At 39.4% G+C, this 15,241-nt stretch overlaps 2 protein-coding genes across 6 annotated transcripts; one reads left to right on the top strand and one right to left on the bottom strand.

Moving 5' to 3' along the window:
• Window positions 1-711: 711 nt before the first annotated feature.
• Window positions 712-7,991, top strand: nkpd1 (NTPase, KAP family P-loop domain containing 1). 4 transcript variants are annotated; one of them, XM_086027032.1, is made up of 7 exons: window positions 712-1,090; window positions 1,591-1,784; window positions 1,869-1,927; window positions 2,265-2,381; window positions 4,119-4,447; window positions 4,641-6,095; window positions 7,028-7,991. In XM_086027032.1, exons 3-7 carry the CDS (start codon window positions 1,909-1,911, stop codon window positions 7,301-7,303), a joined length of 2,196 nt encoding a protein of 731 aa, XP_085883158.1. In that variant the 5' UTR covers window positions 712-1,090; window positions 1,591-1,784; window positions 1,869-1,908; the 3' UTR covers window positions 7,304-7,991. The 4 variants fall into 4 exon arrangements, with proteins under 4 accessions (XP_085883158.1, XP_085883159.1, XP_085883157.1 ...); XM_086027031.1 differs by lacking the exon at window positions 712-1,090 and adding an exon at window positions 1,101-1,248; XM_086027033.1 differs by lacking the exon at window positions 1,591-1,784.
• Window positions 7,992-8,656: 665 nt separating this feature from the next.
• LOC147149791 (LIM and senescent cell antigen-like-containing domain protein 1) lies at window positions 8,657-14,815 on the bottom strand. Of its 2 annotated transcripts, none has more exons than XM_086026264.1 (10): window positions 14,505-14,811; window positions 13,734-13,890; window positions 13,536-13,602; window positions 12,918-13,038; window positions 12,579-12,728; window positions 12,288-12,438; window positions 11,649-11,741; window positions 11,523-11,571; window positions 11,290-11,365; window positions 8,657-9,273 (listed from the first exon to the last, which is right to left on the bottom strand). In XM_086026264.1, exons 1-10 carry the CDS (start codon window positions 14,531-14,533, stop codon window positions 9,159-9,161), a joined length of 1,008 nt encoding a protein of 335 aa, XP_085882390.1. In that variant the 5' UTR covers window positions 14,534-14,811; the 3' UTR covers window positions 8,657-9,158. The 2 variants fall into 2 exon arrangements, with proteins under 2 accessions (XP_085882390.1, XP_085882389.1); XM_086026263.1 differs by lacking the exon at window positions 8,657-9,273 and adding an exon at window positions 9,280-11,121 and having other exon boundaries at window positions 14,505-14,815.
• Between the last annotated feature and the right edge of the window lie 426 nt (window positions 14,816-15,241).

The following is a 15,241-nucleotide window of genomic DNA, read 5'->3' as shown; positions in this document are numbered from 1 at the left end:
ATTTTCTGAGCTGGGTCTCATTAGAGCCTGTGTAGTTGTACCTAATGTTGTGGCCGCGGGGACATTCTGCGTCTGAATTTATCGTGACCTTTTTTTCCTTAAATGCAAGGTTTAAGTTCGGTGTTGTGTGTGTTTGTCCATCATGACAAGCACACACACGGACACACACAACTTCACTCAGTATGATAATCAAGTTAATTAAAGTACTTCAGCAATCAGTACTGCTAGTTGGACCACGATTAGTCACCCTGAAGCCAGGTACTTTAAATATTAATCAGACATTACACTAATTAAGCTTCTTATTAGCAGCCACACTAAGAATGGACTTGAAAATTAACATGTTCAAATATGACACCAAAGGTCTAGCTCGCAGGAGAACTGAACAAGTGCAGTGTGTGTGTGAGTGTATAAACATGGTCTTTTTTTTTTTTTTTAATCGTAGTGGATTCAATGCAAATACCCTCAATTTTAATCACACTGTTCACTGCACACAATCTATCTTCAATGCTATCAAACATTTAGCAGTAGCAAAGTGCATGCGCAGAAGTTTAGTTGTAAGGTATTATGTGACAGCAGATGGTCTCAGAGAGCTAATGAAAAAAACAGTAATGCTGCTAAGGGAAATTACGCATCCAGCTTGTTTTGAAAAGCTTGACTAACCAGTTATGTCATGACAAATCACGCTGTGGGCTAAAAAGGCTTATTACTAACGCTTTGGCGTCCGAGCTGCTCTGCATGTCAGTTCAGGTCACGCCAAAGAATCCAGCTTTTCTTAACCTGCGGGGCTCAGTTGGAGAAATTCACATCATGAATCATCCAGGCCTTGGGCTCCGACAGAAAATCGCTAATTTGTTCTGTTTCTCTCAAGATTTAAAAAGGTTTTGAGCTTGATGCCACAAGCCATGGAAGGAATTGGGATGTTTCTACTCTTCATTTTTATCAGGAAACACTTTTTTTTTCGATTATGGTCTTAAACCGGACATGAGACTGGCTGCAGTGGAAGAGGAGCTCCAGCTCTAATTCCAATTTGTCGGTGACCTCACTTCCTAGAAAGTGTCGTGCCAAAAGACTGAATCTACTTCCTGATCAGGTGGAGTATTTTTTTTCCTTTCACACACGTTTCACATGCTGTCATATCAGTGTTGTTTGAAAGCTCTGAAGTCCAGCTAGTGTTATGCTCACGGCTGCATACCGGTATTCGTCACTGCATGATTTGTAGACATGAGTGAAAATAAGGAACTTTTCAAGGTAAGACCATTTCATCTTGGACATGTCTGCACAGTAATAACTTAACTGTCTGAAACCAGTTCAAGAAACATAGTGTGTAAGTGCAGGTGAGAAATCTGTTTGGTGTTAGGTTTGAATCACATGTATATTTCATTCCGTCAAACTGCATGTCTTGGTGAGTGAAAGGCAAGGGCAAAGAGGGAGTGGTTCCTGCAAGCACAAATAACTTATTGACCTAGAGAAGCACTTGCGCGCATATAAAATGAAGGAACAGCTTGAAGTAGTAAAGGGTACTATGCCAGTGCATGAAAAGGTACAAACAGCTAAAAGACCCTGTAAAGTGATTCCAGCTATTTGTTTCAGATTCAAAGAAGCCAACAGCAACAAAACATCCTTTTGGTATTCAGCACATGTAAATCCCATCCTTCATTCCGAAAATGATTCTGACAAAACTAAATGTCTCCACAATATGATGTTGCAAAAGTAAAGCAAGGCTGTCTGGACTGACAAATGATTTTCAATTGTGACTAATCTTTCTGCATTCTCATCACGAGAAGGTACGTGCGATAGGTTCATGTTTGCAAATAAAGGGATAGTGGGCACATGCAAACTGTGAAATTGCTTCTGCTTCTATTTCATAGGTCAAATGATACTGTTGAAATTGCACAACCATTGGTAATCATGTCTTCCCCCACTAAAGGTACAGTATTAAGTGACTTACATGTGGCATAAGTCCAAATGATTCAGTTTGACTTCTGTTTTCTTTAGTTAACATAACTGCTTGTAAACACGTCAGTCAAATATGAATCTCAATTTACCCTGCATGGGTAAATACAGCTGTCTGAAATGATTAATTATTGAAGCATGGCAGAAAGAAATGTGTTTTCTTATTTGAAAGGGTGCAAATATTTTGAAAACAGTGGTAAGCAATTGTCATATTTCAGAATGGTTGTGACATCAATGCTCACTGTTCAAGCTGAAGTTAACATGCAAATACAAAAAACAAGTTTGCCATTATTTTCTACTTTTGTTTCTAGATGACATTTTTGCATATGCCCTTTCCAAGACCTTGACCAAAGTTTCATCACCTGCAACTGTCGGACTCTACTCTTCATGTCAGAGTCGAATTAGAAGGATCCTTGGAAAAATGGAAGGTATGTACCCCTTATGGTATGCTGGAATGTGGAATACTGTTGATTCCTATGCAGTGTTTGCGATTAATAAATTGCAGTCATCCTAGTAGTCCTACTGTAGTTATTAAATACTGTACTTGTTATTGGTGTACTTGATTTAGTTGAGTGATATTATATTATTATACGTTTGACCCCGCCTGCAAATTGAGCATAACGACACAACAGCAAATTTTTATGACAGCATGTTGTAGATTTTTATCTTATCACTTATAACCTGCACCAGGAAGTTTGTGCTCTGTCTCTTGGAGCCCATTTACACACAAGCACAAGCTTTGTTGTGGCAGATAATCATTAAACACTATGTTTGCCCTTAGTACAGTTAGAAAAGGGTTCCATTTTTTACAGACCAGCTCAGATGAAAATCTGAACAAATTGAACTTTAATAATACAGCTGCAGCAATATTATGTTATGATTTATGATAGAGATAGTTTGTTAAAAATGGTTGGCAAATATAAAGTTTAAACTATTGTTAATGTTGTGTTTCTAAACCTTTATACTTTATTCCACATAAGATACATTGAAGTTTCTTCCTTGGCAAGTTTTTCTTTTGGTTCCTTTTTCTCTCAGTCTGTTAGCAGGGTAACAGATGAAAAAGGCTCATTTTTCATAATCACTGCAGAAATAATAATTAACAGCAGAACCGACTAAAAATGCGCAACAAATAATATAGTTTTCCCTACATCTCCATCATTTTGAGACCATCAAATAATAATTCATACCAAGGCGTTCGACAAATAGATTGATGAATGTATGGATGGATTGGTAGACATACAAACTGGATAGGTAGCTATTCTCTATTAAAGGCAAAGAGGATGACCAAGTGTCGACAGTACCAAATGAGAGCAGTGGGCCTAATGATCTTTTTAATAATGTATCCAAATTTGCAAGCTTTCCCTCTCTCAATCGGTAGAAACTATGCAATTTGCGTGGCAACCTCAAACTGGAGTTGAATCATCCAAACTATCAAATGATTACAAACCCCAATTCGACTTAAGTTGGGGTGTTGTGTAAAACGTAACAAAAATAGAAAATGAACAATGATTTACCAAACCTTGTCACCTTATAACCTACATTCCCCCTAACCTATATTCACTTTAATACACTAGAAAGACATTTAATGTTCAAACTGATGAATGTTATTGTTGTTGGTTTTTTGCTAATATTATCTCATTTTGAATTTGAGTCCTGCAACACGTCCCAAAAATTGTAACGGGGGTCAGCAAGACTTTGTAAGATGAGAAGTGCTCAAAAAAACACCTGTTTGGAACATTCCACAGGTGAACAGGTTAATTGTAAACAGGTGAGTGTCATGATTAGGTATAAAAGGAACATCCCTGGAAGATATATGCCATTCCTAGTCAGAACCCGGGTCTGCCATATACTGTACATATCAACAACACACAGAAACGTCTCTGGCTTCTCTGGGCCTGACTGACGCAAAATGAAAGAGTGTGCTGTGGTCTGACAAGTCCACATTTCAAATTGATTTTTGGAATGTTTTTCAGTTTGAACATTAAATGTTTTGTCTTGATGATTTACAAATCATTGTTTTCTGTTTTTAATTACGTTTTACACAATTGGAATTAGGATTTGTAAATTGCTTCGCAGGTAAACTGATATTTGTGTTAGTGTAGTTATACACACCATGTGATCCTACTACAGATATTCTGTTACCACCACTGTTTTTGTTGCTTCAGAGTACATGTCGCGGGAAGCTTTGGGGATCGAAGAGAACTACAAAGGAAAATCCCGGCCTCGACCAATTAAACCTTCACTTTCTGGCACGTTAGCGCTAATTTGGCGGCTGCTATTCTACAAACCCATTTGGACTAAAGAGAATCAGGACCATTATAATGTCCGTTTCATTTATGTAAACTTCAGTGCCTGGCACTTTGCAGGCAGTGACCTGCTCTGGGCCGGTCTTGCCATACGACTCTTTCAAGCAATGCAAATCAATTTTGGGAAATTACAGCTAGTATTACACCGGGTGGCCCAACATGATGTCGAGGATGAAATCAAAATGAAGGTTTGTGACTTGACTTCCTTTTTTTCCTGTGTTAATGATAAAGATTTCATAGCTTAGCATATAAAAGAATACACTACAACAACACAAACAATCGGCAGTGGTGCGGTACCCTAGTGTCCTCTATTGACCAACCGCCACTGATGCATAGTACCCATTAATCATTTGCTCTATTTGTTTTTATTCCTCTCATCAGATAGTGGTAGCTGGTCCCCATCACTGGAGGTCCAAGAGGATTTGTTGCTGCCCTCTGTGGTTTCTCTTCCTTCTCAGTCTATTGGTACCATTAATCATCCTAGTATTCTTTTTGACATTTGAACTTACAAAACATGTGGGAAAACCGACTGTGAACGTTAATGGAACAACAAGCCACGTTAGTGTGTTGGAAGGCCTGGTCATCGCTTCATTTGGAGTTCCAGCCGCCAGTGCGCTAAGGTTTTCCTTCCTGATGGTCAAGGACCTCATTTTCAACCAGGAGCTCAACATCAAGCGAGGTATGGACAATGAGCGGGTCAGCAGCAAGCTGGGCTTCATGAATGAAGTCAGGAAAGAGATGTGGTTCCTGTCTCGCTTTGTCGAGTTCATGGAGGTGTTTGAGAGGAGAAGAATCAGGGTGGTATTAAAGATCACCAATTTAGACCGCTGCTCCCCACCTAAGATTGTTGCTGTCTTAGATGCTATCAACATTTTACTGTCAGACGAGGACAGTCCATTCATTTCAATTCTGGCGATAGACCCAGACATTATCGTACAGAAGGTCAACTTTGCAGATGGCTGCTTTTGCAAAGAAGACCGGGCTTATGCGCTGTTGCAGCGAATTGTTACTCTGGCCTTCACCGTCCCACCCCTTTGTGACGATTCAAAGCTCAATTTATTTCACAGCTTGGCCAACAGTTCAAAAAATGTCGAGGGCAGAAACATGAGCGAAGATAAACATCAAACTGGAGGCTTTAAAAGAAACTCTTTATCAAATATATCTTCCGTGGTATTATTCGACACAAATGAGACAATTCCACTGAAAGATAAAACTGTTCAACTAGATATAACGGAGGCGGAAATTGACAATTGGGTTAAGAAGATCCTTGACAGCAATGAGAGGAAGTTAAATGAGTACATCTTAGATGACTCCATGTCCATGAGGAGAGTGATCAACTCTATTCGAGTGACTGTGATCATCATGAAGGCTTTAAAGACAGAACTCCCTCAACCTGACCTCATAGCCGCCTGGGTGGTCCTGGCCAATCAGTGGCCCTGCCGACTCAGCTGGATCATCCAGTGTGTGGAAGATGCTCAACAGAGAGACTATATTGATCATAACAACGCTGAAGACGATGATTGCGAAAGCTTGTGGACGGTTTTCACTGAGTCAAGAGCAGAGCTTTATGTGATGCGTTCTCAGATTGAAGACCTTCTTGACCAGGATGGAGACCCTGAGATGTTTGAGAGACTCCTCAAGGTAGATTTCCACTTCACAATTAGGGATTTGAAGGCACTCAACAAGGTCACGGTGGACCTAAATCCCTCAATTAAGACAGAGCTGGCTATGATCCGAGGAACTGCCAGGCTGAAAGATTCCGGTTGGATGAGGACCTTTGCTCCTTTGCCAATCACAGTTATAATCAATATGGATTCAGAGGATATTTGTAAAGAGGTAAGACATGTAATTGCATTGCACTGCATCTAAATAGCAATCCGTGAAACTGTGATCACATTTGTAGTTTGTGTTATACTTATAGTCAGGCTGACAGACAGGTGTCAGTCCGTCACGGGCTGACGCCTGTTTTGCTGACAATTGACGGAACACTTTTCTAAAATGATGGACTAACACTGATGAAAGTGGATTTTCATCCGTCAGAGCAATCGTCACTAACCGCGTCCGTCAGTGATGGACTGAGACGCCCGTTTTGCTGACGTGTTTTTTTGGGGGGTGGGATGGAGTGAGGATGGACTGACGGACAAACTGACAGTCTTAACTGACGGACTGACCAACTGAAGAGTACAATCCGGTTCGTCTTGAAAAATGACGGATTACAGACCAGCAAAATTTTCTGATAGACACTATACATTATTGGAAAGTTTGTGTCCAAACTCTCAAATAATGAAAAGTAAAAGACACAATGGGGTCTGCTGATTACATTTGCATATGTCTTCTGAAGCTGAGCCATGATTGGTCGTTATCTGAGCCCTGAGCAACTTCAATGTCATCTTCAGTCGACAGAAGTGACAAAATGGCCGCCCCCTTAGTTAGCTAAAAATGGGTGGATTTCTCATATTCCACAAACGCAATATTAATCAGAATGCCGTGTTTAGACTAGTGGGCCTGCATAGAACACATTCTGGATAAAAAAAAATGTTTGGGGTCTTTAAAAAGAAAGTTATAGTAAGACTAACTTTGTTGGGCAACATATTTAGTTACATGCAAGGTTGTACAGTGAATTGAGTTTCAGAAATTTACAAGTAACTTCAAATAACCTAAGATGCCTGTATTGAGAATGTGGGAAGAAGCCAGAGTCTTGAAGTACGAATACTTTTAGAGTCACTTTTTCCCCCTCTAATGCTCCATGTGTTTTTTTTTTTCCCTAGCTGGAATATATGGAATATCCAAGAAAGTATGCTGGAATTGTAAAAAGCAATCACATCACTGGTTCGTCTCTGGTATTTGGTGACCCAGATGATATTAAAAAGCTTCTAGACATGACCTTTGGAGAATGGACTACTTTCCGACTTCGTTTCCTGGGTTTTCCACTGCATCTTCAACCACAACACAAGACTGTGCACCCCCTTCAGAGACACCTGTCTAGACTCCACCTACATGGTTCTCATCACTCCTCATCAAATCCCCACATGGCTACTAGCTAGGAGTCCAGCACAGATACCCCTAAAATATTGCTCAACATTTATCTAATAACACTTGCAGTGTGGGGTAGTGGTAACAATTCCAATTGCAAGTGTTATTTAAAAGAACCCAGGTGGTTTTGGTACCTAATTTTTTTGTTATAATGTGACAGAGGCTATGCTAAACTTGGCGCCAAAAGCCTCTTTGATGCTATATCTCTTTACTGGTGAAGTGAAGAAATGTGTTGAAAGGCTTTGGTTTGTCAGTGTTCTATCATTGAGACAAAATAGCCGCAATGTTTGTAGAGTATCATTTGATATGAACGGTGACTGGTAGTAGTGGGTATTTTATGGACTGAATACCACTTTATGTGTACTGACTGATGTAGAGCAACTCAAAACAGTATGTGTGGTGCTGTAAAATGTAAATGTAGTGCATACATTTCCAAACAAGCAGAATCTATAAATTTATACTGTACATTACAGGTAGGCAAATGCAAAACTGGCCCATAAGAAATTATGCTGACACAAGCAGTTTTGTTGTCACATTTCTCATTTCCAAACAATTTTGCTCACCAAGAGCACAAGCAGTGTGCTGAATCATGAAAAACATGAAGATTACAGAGTTTAAAGTGAACGTTAACCGAAGCATATTTTTTTCAAGAATATTCTATGCAAGCCCACTAGTTGAAACAAGGCATTCTGATAAATATTGGGTTTGTGGAATAAGAGTTAATCCACCCGTTTTTAGACATCTCTGGGGGCGGCCATTTTGTCACTTCTGTCGACTGAAAATGACATCACAATTGCTCAGGGCACAGGTAATGACCAATCACGGCTGACCTGTTTCTGAAGCTGAGCCGTGATTGGTCATTACCTGAGCAGTTGTGATGTCATTTTCAATCGACGGAAGTGACAAAATGGCTGCCCCCTGAGATGGCTAAAAAGGGGTGGATTTTACTGCTTAACTTATATTTCACAAACACAATATTAATCAGAATGCTGTGTGTCAACTAGTGGGCCTGTTGGGAACATATTCCTGAAAAAAATATCTTTGGGTTGATTTCTACTTTAAGACAACTGAGATCATCTCCTAAACTCAATCTGCATCTAATTGAATTATTTCCTTGAACTGTTAAAATGTAACTCACAGAAAAGGGCTGCAACTAACTAATTAATTTAGCAATTAAAAGATGAATCTGATTTTTAAAAAACATTTTAATTTCCATCCCTATTATTGAATGCTATACAAATTTGACTTCACTCTTCATTTTTGTTTTAAGGGATATACGTGAGCCCTGTTGATACTTCTCTCATGAGAAAACAAGTATTTGCAGCTGTAACATTATGCATCGGATGAATAAAAACAACAACAACTCCATATCACCATTTAATTCATTATTTCTCACTGGCTGGCATTTAAATGAACATTCCTCCAGTAACAGTTCTTTTGGAGTTTGTTTGGCATGTTAGTGACAAAACTGTGTGGTACCTTAAAAACACAGTTTGCTCCTTTTACTCATTCGGACATGTAAAAGCAACTCAGGCACAATTGATCAAAAGTGGTTTTAAATATCCTATCTGTCCAATTGAGAATAATCCATGTTATATACAAATGCAAAGTGTAACTGCAATACACATTTAAAGTTACAGATATTTAAAAGTATAAAGTTCAACACATGTATTTAACTGGTTCGATGGTCATGAGAAAATGGATGCCACTTTTATTGAGAATATAACAGGTAAGGTCACTTTGAGCATATAGGTATATATTTTTTATACATATGTATATATATGTTTTTAAAGAGTTAACTACAAAAACAAAACCATTATGAAAACCACAGTGTTTTTTTTAACTGAATGTAAGGCCAAGTTCAGCCTATTTGCGTCCTAAAGATTCAGCCAGCTTCTTCAGCCTTTTCTTCAGCTCAAGGGGAAACTTCTCATAGCACTTTTTACAAACAGGCTTCATGTCAAACTCAACAAACTTGTTCCTGCAAAATAGGAAGGGACATCATGTTAAGACGCCATATGTATTCAATTAACTTATGTATCAGAATGGCTTTCTCGGAGCGGAAGGCTCATGGCTCAACTTCACTAGAGCTAACACTTTGCTCATTAGTATCCTTTGGTAGAAAGTTTCCCTTACAGAGTTTTCTGGCTTAAGGCGTATGCCTGTTTTAGGCACACACAAAAAATACATCTGTCCAGATCAGGAGTAGATTAACAGAACACCAACGCGCCACTCAAGTACTGAAACATGGTAAAATCTTGCCTCCTTTACAAAAGCATACATATTTCCCCATACCTCATATATGCTTTATTTATTGATGCTGTCAGGTCCCAATTTGCATGACAATACTGCTGTAAAATACAGCAAGGAAGGAGTGGTTGATCTTCCCTACCCAACTCTCCTCCCTGCCATCCGACTTTAAGAGATTCTAAAATGCTTCATCAGTCAAAGCACTGCGTGTATAGTAGTCATTGTAATAGCCAACGTTATTTCCTGTCACTGTTATTGCTGTCAAGTGATGCACAATATACAGTTTTCACACAGCAGACTTAGAGGGTCCCCAATTTTTTAGTCTTCAAAACTGAATGACAGTTTGATTTGACACTTATGACAGATAATTACAATAAATCTTTTTCGGACTACATGCAAAAATCAACCAAAAGGATGAAAATATCCTTCACTTTAAATTCTAACAGAAATGAGGGTGCTTTGCGAAGCTATCATCGTCTTCCAATCAAGAATTAGTTGACAAGCAGTGATGTGATCTTTCAAAATTAGAAAACGTTCTTATAAGCATCGATGAAGTAAAGGATGCTCTATTACACAGATGTATACTTTACTCATAGGCAAAAAGATGAGGTACTGTAAAATTTGACGACTGTACAAGAGATGTGTCAAGGGTGTCGCTAATAGTTCGCACTTCTCATGTAGCCAGGTATGGCAACCAAAATAAAGTTCTAAGGAAAAACCTCAATATGATACAATTAAGGTCCGTACCACTTCAAACTACAATCATAATTATAAGCATATTCTTAAATTAATACCAAAAACTGAGTATTGTCTTTGCAAAGGGTTGATAAAGCGTTTGTGTTGGATTTATTTTGATTGCGTAGGTGTACCTTCTGTTTTGGCCTGTGAGTGTACTCCAAATACAGTGAACCCCCGGCACATTCACGGTACGACAGTTGCCAATTTGTAGTTTTTGTATTCAGGCTAAAGCAAGAAAGTATTACAGTGGCATTATCTGGTGGAATTGTGGTTGTGTTAGTAAGGTTGAATCAGTTCGTCATGTTTTTTCATCCACGTTTGAGATATCCTGTTTTGTGGGCAGTCCTTGAATGTACTTCATGCACATTCAAACTGAAACTGAAAGGATGTTTTTGCTTTTTAGGCCAGTATTCTAGCTAATACATTGATTGGCTTCATGTGAAGGCGGTGTGTTTGTGTTTAACAATTTAACTACTGAACGCAGGTAGTTACACTTTCCACGGCAGGGCTCGGTCTCTATTCCCTGCAAATACTGGGGTTCCACTGTACTTTAGAGGGGGAAAATAATGGAAACTGATGTGAACATCAATACAAAAAAAGATGTACAAACATATCTAAAAGAGTCATGCATATTTCATATTCATGCCATAGAGGAAAACAAAGGCAGAAACTGCACCAATTGACAGAATAGATGGCAACTTATAAAGAGTAAGAATTCTACTCAGAGGCAGCAGCTTTTTTCTTGCGCTCACGACGGGCCAGGCGGCGTTTCAACTCCTCAGGCATACAGTCATAGCAATGCTTGCACACAGGCTTCAGGTCAATTTCAACAAACTTATCTCTGTGATATACAAAGGCACCGCACATGAAGCATGTAGAGAGTGAGAGAGGAAATCGTGGTGGGGAGGAGGGGGCAAATGAGAAGACAACAATGTTGGACAATATGCATTAAGTACTCTTATAGGTTAGTAGGCTGCTAGTCAAGTTGGTTGGAAGCACGGTCACTTACTTGAGGGTGAGCTTTGTGTTGCAGGTGGAGCAGGAGAAACAGCTAACACACCAGGCCTTGTTGAGAGCAGACACCACTGAGGGGGAGAAGAAATACTGTAGCGCAACAAATTTACTGTACACGCATACGTAATACTGTGGCCAGTGTGTACTAGAGTATTCTAATAGATGCTGTGATCAGTGACATTTTAATGAGCTTTTTCTTTTTTTAAAGGTTTCTATATTAATACTTACCATCGCCCTCAATCACACGGTTGCAGTGGTAACACACATCACCGAACAGCTTAAAAACAAAAGCATAAACGTTACATATGATATTTGGAGGAACACAAGCATTTTAGTTAGGCGCTTTCTTCTTACCTGGTTATAATGCGTTTCGCAGTAAGCCAACCCCTTCCTCTCATAATGGCGATGGCCAAGGAATGGCTTCTCACACTTGGCACACACAAAATGCTGCAAGCGCAAAAAACAACTGGTGTCAGTGAATAAGGCAAAGAGCAAATATATTAAAGGAATAATTCAAGTTTTATGTACTTATAGTGTATGTGACAAGAAAGTAAGATTCCCGCTCTTTTGATGATCTGTGTTTCTAAAGGTAATCCGTCTTCTATGTTTTTGAAGGTGTTTGAATGTCAGATGAATGATAATCTTGAACATTAAAAAAAAAAAAAATTCCAGCTATAGAATTTCTCACAGGCCATTTGCAATCATGTTGTTCTTAAAAAGCCAGGAATGAATGACAACACTAAATATATTGTAAATTATCTTGTGTTAATTTTTGCTTCTCTAAAGTCTTCAAGAGTCCAAATATTAGAAAATATTATTATTCACCTGCACTTAGTATTAGTTTGGAATAGAATTCTTTAACTCCTAACATTCAAGTAAAATCAATTTCAAGACTCGCATATAGGGCGATGATTAGGTGTGTCAGATTCAAATCAGCAGCATGATTGTAAATGTTAAACGACCAAGTGACCTTGCACACACACACACACACACCTCAACATGCCACTGCTTCCCCATGGCATTGACAACGCGCCCCTCAATGGGTCTCCTGCAAGCGCCACAGATGGGCACGCCCATCTTGTCATGGCAGGGCAAGCAGAAAAGTTCGCCTTTCAGTTCCCTGGCTTCAGCTGTCAGCTCCTTCCTGTGGGCAATGGAGTACAATAGTGACTAGCTATACATACAGACACAGTGAAGACAAGCAGGCAGACATTGTAAAGTGTCATTGATGACCACTGACACTGCCACGGAGATGTCTGTGTAGAGTGAAGTGAGAGTACTGACCCACAATTGTTGCAGTTGAAGTGGTCTGGGTGGTAAGGATCATTCTTAAAGATCAGTGGATGCTCTTCAATGATGGCGTGACACTTCTGGCAGATGTACTTGCCTAGGCCACGAGCCTTCTCACGATTATGGCACGGGCGACACAGGTGCCTGGAATATGAAGAACATTTATTAGTGCTTGTCAAGGTAGAACACATGGGGAGAAATAATGATTTGTTTTGACTGGAGTCATGCCATTATTTGTTTGTATTTCTAAGTCTAAGCCAACAATTTCACTGTTCATATAAAACCAGTTGGTATACAAGCTTTCACAATGTATTGTTATGATGGCACACACACCTGCCAGCATTTTTGACAAAGCCCACATCAGCCAACACAGCCTGGCAGATGTCACAGCAGAAGCAGTCAGGGTGCCAACTGTTGTTCATGGCCTTAATAACACGACCAATGATGAACTCACCTGAAAGAGATCATAAGTGACAGATTCGCAGGACATTTTTTTGCCATTTTTCTGGTAAGCAATTTTAATCAGACTAATAGAATTATTAACTGAATGTTCCCGTTTGTGTATATAAACCCAAATTATACATAGGAAAGTTAAAGTTTGAACCATCACTTGTTTCGAGAGTCATCTCGAACAAGATGTAGAGCGCTCATCTTTTCACACTACACATATGATTGTGAACAATATCACTCATATCAACTGAGGTATCAAATATGCAGTATTTACAAATACATAACTACACTGCATCATTAGCTACATGAGTGGGGCACATCACCTGCAAACTAAAATAGTCATCACATTGTTAAATACATACAACCACAGAAAAAATAAATTTCATGGCACTGGTACATTCAATCAAGAGTCCAGTGAATGTGGATTTTTTAAGTTTGGTGTCATCTTGTTTTATTTATTAACAAGTATTCATTATGAAGGTAGTACAGTACAACACTCACCACATTGGCGACAGCAAGGAGCAAAGAGCATCTGAAAGTCGTGTTCACAGTATTTTCTACCTTCAAACTGTAAAACAAAAGAGGTCCATTGGAGAAAAAGCACATTCAAAACACAAAGTACTTGTGATCAGGGAAAGATTTTATTGCTGTTGAGTCATGCTTGTTAATGAGACCTACATACATGAAATGAAGCACTACCTCATAAAAGAGTCCGTCCGGAAACTGCTGGAAACACTGGGCACACACGAAACACTGTTCATGGTACAACTCTCCATTGCTGTTGACAATCTTCTCAGTGGGAGCAAAGCCACTCTTACATCGTTCACAGGCTGCACTGGCCAGAGCATTGGCGATGCTGTTGCATGACACAAGAAAGCCGTAATTAGCCGTATACGACAGACAGGTTATGAATCGTTGCGTTTCTCGCAAAACTCCATTATGTGTGTTTTTTTTGCAGCGCATGTTACCATAGTAAAGACAGAGGAGGAACCTAAATTACTCAATTCAAACTCATCCCCTAATTTGGTGAGGAAGCGAGGCACTGGGATGTGGCTGAAGTTCTATGTTGCCTGGTCTCTAAACTGAAAAACGCACGCATACTGACATACTTTGTATTGCCATGGGCGCATTTAGTAAGAGTAATTACTTCTCACTCTTTTATTGAATGTCCCTACATATTCCTTTGCAAAAGGGAAATCTGTATAAAATAACAAATTAACATGCTAACTTGCTAACGTTTGCCCAACAGATTAAAAAAACGTCTTTAGCCTAACTGTACATTTCTTTTCAGAATCAGCCCGTAATTAAAAAAAACGTGAGTACTATATAATCAAACGCTGTTGGATCAGACACGGCTTGTTAAAAAGCCGTTAGCTTTAGCTGGCCGGTGACTAGCGCTAGCTAGCGCTTAAATTAGCAGCGGTGAATGCTAGCAATGTTAACTTTGTTAATGTTAATGGTGACGCTCACCTGCCCGTCATTCCGGCCACCCCCAGCATCACCTCTTGACATTCGAGATTATAGAAATGTATTTAGTTAATTGACGTGTTGGTTCTTCCCCCTGATCTTAAGTTTTTCTGGGATGGGGCGAAGCCTCGCCCGTGTCGTCACGCTAGTAGCTACGTGAAGAGGCTTGCCCGCCGGATCAAGTCTGTACGCTACAGTTGCACTCCTCGTTGGTGTTGGAAGTTCAGCCTCACACAGCAGCTGCCGATGCATTTCAATCTGCCAAGGAATCGATAGTTCGACCTATTTAACATGCTGGATACAGGCTATATGACAAACCACGTGTAAATATGTGTATGTGTGTTCTGATTTGGGAAAAAAAATCAGTTTTGATTTAAGAGTGCATCAAATAGAAACGATTTTGAATACTACTACATTAAAATAGTATATGAGATCCTCTTTTTTTTGTCATGTACAGTACACTACATTTCCCATCATTTGACCCATCATAGTGAATACACACTGGTCGCATATTACAAAAATGCGTCGGTGCTATAACTATGAGGGCGAAATGGGGTCTAAAGTATAGCTCTTCAGAACACTGTTCAACGTCGACTTGCTTTTGAGTTTTAACACATTTCCCATGTTGTTTCTATGCTTTTATTTGCCGACCGGAAATCAGCGTGCCATTTTACACTTAACGCGGAAGTGCTACGTGCATAGAGGCCATTCAAAAATTGTTTATATATGTACACACACAC

Source organism: Filicampus tigris, chromosome 3, assembly GCF_054856515.1.
Source record: "Filicampus tigris isolate MCC_2025a chromosome 3, RoL_Ftig_1.0, whole genome shotgun sequence".
NCBI lineage: Eukaryota > Metazoa > Chordata > Actinopteri > Syngnathiformes > Syngnathidae > Filicampus > Filicampus tigris.
This window is presented reverse-complemented; position numbering and strand designations above follow the sequence as displayed.